This window comes from Malania oleifera, chromosome 5, assembly GCF_029873635.1.
Source record: "Malania oleifera isolate guangnan ecotype guangnan chromosome 5, ASM2987363v1, whole genome shotgun sequence".
In the NCBI taxonomy this organism is placed as follows: Eukaryota; Viridiplantae; Streptophyta; class Magnoliopsida; order Santalales; family Ximeniaceae; genus Malania; species Malania oleifera.
Genome location: NC_080421.1, coordinates 4,650,253 through 4,654,897, shown reverse-complemented (window position 1 = coordinate 4,654,897; position 4,645 = coordinate 4,650,253). Strand labels below are relative to the sequence as shown.

The window sequence follows — 4,645 nt, the reverse complement described above, 5'->3', positions numbered from 1 at the left end:
AACATAAGTTCTTTTTAAAATTTTTAAAAATTATATCATTTTTGAAAGTTATATTTTTTTTATTGACGTGGTAACTCCAGCCACCGACGAGTCCTTTGGACCCCTCGATGCGACACCAAACCCACGGGGGTGAAGTGTTGCCACTCACCTATTGACGCACCTCTTGTAATTCGCCGACATAATTAATACATCAGAGGAGAATCGAACCGATGACCTTGGGGTCTCCAAAGTTATAAGTTCGCCCTTACCAACTGAATTACCTGATTAGGCTTCGAAAGTTATATTTTGAGTGTAGTTCTCATTAAATTCACAATTCAAAATATAGAGAAATTATATAGGGGACTTTTCGCCCTACGTGTCAGTGTGTCTATTTCTTAAAATATACACATATTGAAAATGAGTATTCTTATATACATGTTTGATATTAATGAATGTAAGATCAATTTGTTACATGCATAACATCTAAAATACATGTACACGTACACATGGAGGGGAAGATCTCTTATATAATTTCCTCAAAATATATACTATCAAACAATTAAAAACTAGAAATCATACAGAGACATCTCGACATGTGTTCATATGTCTATTTTTTAAATTTAAAACATGTGATAGTTGTATCATATTTACTAAAAATTAATAGATTAGACACTTTGAAAACTAGATACATAAACAAAAAATTTTCGTTATACATTATCTTGAACTTTATGATCCACAAAATCTCATTCTACCGAATCAATATTTTTTTTATAAAAAATTAAAATTATTTTTTTTACATGGCTTGTCTGCTTATCGTCTTATCCAATGGGGACATCGAGTCCACCTATATAACATATTTGAGGGTTGAGGAATGGAGCATGCCACGTCTGGTGCCACTGTGTTTCCGAGCGCCAATCATGCTACCGCGTCATCCCTTCCAACCTCGTGCGCGTGGAATGCACTTATCATAACGGCCGTTCATACGTGTTAAACAGACCTAAGAGTACCCCCGATTGGAGCCTGCAGCGCCTCCCATTTTCTGGCGCGTGAGAAACAGACCAATCGTACCGGTTCTCCGAAATTAGACCAACGAACACACTTGCCATTGTATAGCTAAACGATAAATTGGCAAAATGAAGAAATTTTGCTCCCCGGCGAGCTTCCCACGACTACTTATTAACCCATCCTCTTTCGCCATCAACGCCGCTGCTACCCCGCAGTTGTATGAAACCAGAAAACACAATTGTACTTTCATGGCAGCTCTCCCTTGAATCCCATTTATATAGCTTCAAACTCGGATCGAACTGTCACATACCCAGAATTTCCCATCTTAGTTTCTTTCGAAGAGTTTGATATAATTCAAATTTCTGAAAAAGGTGTAGCCAGCTTAATTAGTCCGCGGGAGCCATGGCTGCTGACACAGTGAAGGAAAGTCTGGCGAAGACGATACAATTGGCAGACAAGGTGGCCAAAACGGCCGCCGAGGCAAAATCCTTCAGACAACAGTGCTCGGAGCTGAAGTACAAGGCGCAGCAGCTGGCACGCCTCCTCCGTCAGGCGGCGCGTGCCAGCAACGACCTCTACGACAGCCCCACCCGCCGCATCACAGACCGTACCAAGCAAGTTCTCCAAAAAGCTCTCCACCTCGCCCTTAAGTGCCGCGCCAACAGCTTCATCAAGCGCGTCTTGTTCACCGTAATCCCCAACGCCGCCTTCCGTAAAACATCGTCTTTGCTCGAGAATTCCATCGGCGACGTTTCGTGGCTCCTCCGCGTCTCCTCCCGCGACGGTGGCTACCTCGGTCTCCCCCCGATCGCCGCCAACGAGCCCATCTTGTACCTCGTCTGGGAGCAAATAGCAATTCTCTCCGCGGCCAGATCGTCCGAGGACCCGTCCTGCGCCGCCGAGTCCCTGGCTTCGTTGGCCCGCGACAGCGTCCTGTATTGCAAGATCATCATCGACGAAGGCGCCGTCAGGCCGCTACTGAAGCTGGCGAAGAAACGGAATTGCGAAGGTCAGGAGACCGCCGTGCGGGCCATTGGTCATCTGGGTCGCGACCCGGAAAGCGTCGAACGCATTGTGAACGCTGGTGTTTGCAAGGGGTTTGCGAAAATCCTCAAAGAGAATTTTCGCACGAATGTTCAGGCCGCGGTGGCGTGGGCGATCTCGGAACTCGCAGCCAACCATCCCAATTGTCAAAACCATTTCGCGCAGACCAACGTGGTCCACATGCTCGCGAATTTTCTCAGCCACGAGACCGAAGAAAGCATGAAGGCAATGGCGGCAAGAGCGATCTGGAAACTTGCAAAAGGAAATTCAAGCATTTGCCGTAGCATCACAGAGTCGAGAGGCCTCTCAAGCTTGGCAGCCCTACTAGGGAGAGGCCCGCACGAGGTTCGATTCAATTCGGCAATGGCGGTGATGGAGATCACCGCCGTGGCGAAGCAAAACCCCGATTTCCGACGCGCCGCCTTCAAGCCCAGCTCCCCCGCAGCCAAGGCTGTCTTGGATCAATTACTTGGTATAATTGAAAATGGTGGTGAATCTGAATTAGCCCTCCTCTTGCCCTCCATCAAGGCAATTGGGAACTTGGCGAGAACGTTTCGGTCCACCGAGACCCGAATTATCGAGCCATTGGTGAGACTGCTGGGAGGAAGGGAAGCCGATGAGGTGTCAAGGGAGGCGGTGGTGGCGCTCACCAAGTTCGCCTGCACCGGGAACTACCTCCACCGCAACCACTGCAATACGATTATAGAAGTAGGAGGAATCAAACACCTGATCCAATTGGTGTACTTCGGGGAGCAGGCGGTTCGGGTATCGGCATTAGTCCTGCTGTGCTACATATCGACGCACCGACCCGAGAGCGAGGCGCTGGGGAAGGAGGAGGTGCTGGTGGTGCTGGAGTGGGCGTCGAAGACACCGCACTTGGTGTGGGATCCGTTGGTGGAAGCGCTGCTGCCGGAGGCCAAAGGGAGGTTGGAACTCTACCAGTTCAGGGGTTCAATTCAGAGGGTTCATGAATTGATTCAATAAACTTAATTGTACATATTTAATTGTTCAATGTTCATACACACTTAAATATTCAAGTTTTAGCTTTGTTGTAACTTGTAATAATCATCTTTTTTTTTTTTTTTTTAATCAGTGAAAGGTAAATATATTAATCAAATGGATATGTAGAGTATACACGGGCATCCAGTACAATTACAATGCAATTATACAATCAAAAGGCTAGGCAAAATGGCTACCAATAGAACAAGTACAAAGTCTTAATAGGAAAGATAAACATCCAAGCCTAAGCATTCATCAACTTCCAAAATGAAATTACAACAAAATATCAAAGTCTAAATGTTCCACAACTCAGGCAAAGATTACAAACAAACAATTGAACCCAACTCATTTGAGTACCAGGGAAATTTGTCATACATGACTCTGTAGATGTGAATTTAGATCACCTTAAAAGACACCTGCAGGATCAATGGCCTTTTTTTCAAATTTCCATTTGTTCCTAAAATGCCACAGGAAGTAAACTATTGAAGCCAAGCAAATTCTCTTTGCTACCGATTGAACACTTGTGCCCTTAACTTCCTTGTGGAGCCATTTAAGTGCAGCATTCAATGTAGACATGCTCCTTCTCATTCTCATCCAATCACGAACAAGATTCCAGACAGCTGAGGAGGACCTACATTTAAAAAATAGATAGTCCACAGATTCAGTTTCAACCCTGCATAAGACACATTCTAGCACAACATTTTTCCCTTTAATTATATCACATGTGGACAACTTTCTTTTAACACATAACTAGAGTATGAAGGCATGTTTAGGTGTAGAGTCACTCCTCCATACTTCCTTATGTCATATGACCTTACTTCATTTGCTCTTCAAGTAGTCATAGCACTATGATGTGCACAACTAACCATCCAACACCCACTACCTCATTAGATTAACCGCAACCATACCATCCCTGCAATCCTGCAGCATCAAGCTCCTGATTTCAAGTATTTTTTTTCTAGAGTGGGGAGTCCTCATGTTTGGGAGTGATCTCCCAAAAATCACCGTCTCTCAAATAAATATGGTTTACCCATTTAGCCCACGATGAGTCCCTTTTGCTGTGGATGTCCCATAAGATTCTGATTAACTGAGCTTTATTCCAAGCTGGGAGGTCAAACACACCCAACCCTCCTTCATCCTTATATAGGAAGACACACCTCCCTCCAAGCCACCAAGGGCTTTTTCCGAGCCCCCCCCCCCCCTTGTAACAACCTTCTATTTAAATGGGTTTTTTTTTTATTTTATACTATGACATTTAACATGCTCTGATACCATACTGGATTAAAACCAATCATCAACCTAAGTAACAAGAAGCAGAAATCAAATAAACATAACCATACGTAGTTATATACAATATCAGTAATATAATCTTCATCTTTTACCTGTTGCTTAACATTTCTGTACTTTAGGTTTCTACTCAAAATACTGCTAATATATATATATATATATATATATATATATATATATATTCTGTTTCTATAAACTTGTATAAACATAGTAATAATAGTAAACTTTCCTGTGGATAACTGTGTGTCATGATTTAACCCCTCATGACAGGGTTGTGCGACCCGTAGGCGGGATTTATCTTGGCTGGCCAACTAGGAATAAATCACTATAC

The 4,645-nt window shown here is 43.8% G+C and overlaps 1 protein-coding gene across 1 annotated transcript; it reads left to right on the top strand.

Moving 5' to 3' along the window:
- Positions 1-595: 595 nt before the first annotated feature.
- On the top strand, positions 596-3,065 carry LOC131156713 (uncharacterized). The gene has a single exon (XM_058110599.1). It carries the CDS (start codon positions 1,387-1,389, stop codon positions 3,010-3,012), a length of 1,626 nt encoding a protein of 541 aa, XP_057966582.1. The 5' UTR covers positions 596-1,386; the 3' UTR covers positions 3,013-3,065.
- The last annotated feature ends 1,580 nt before the right edge of the window (positions 3,066-4,645 follow it).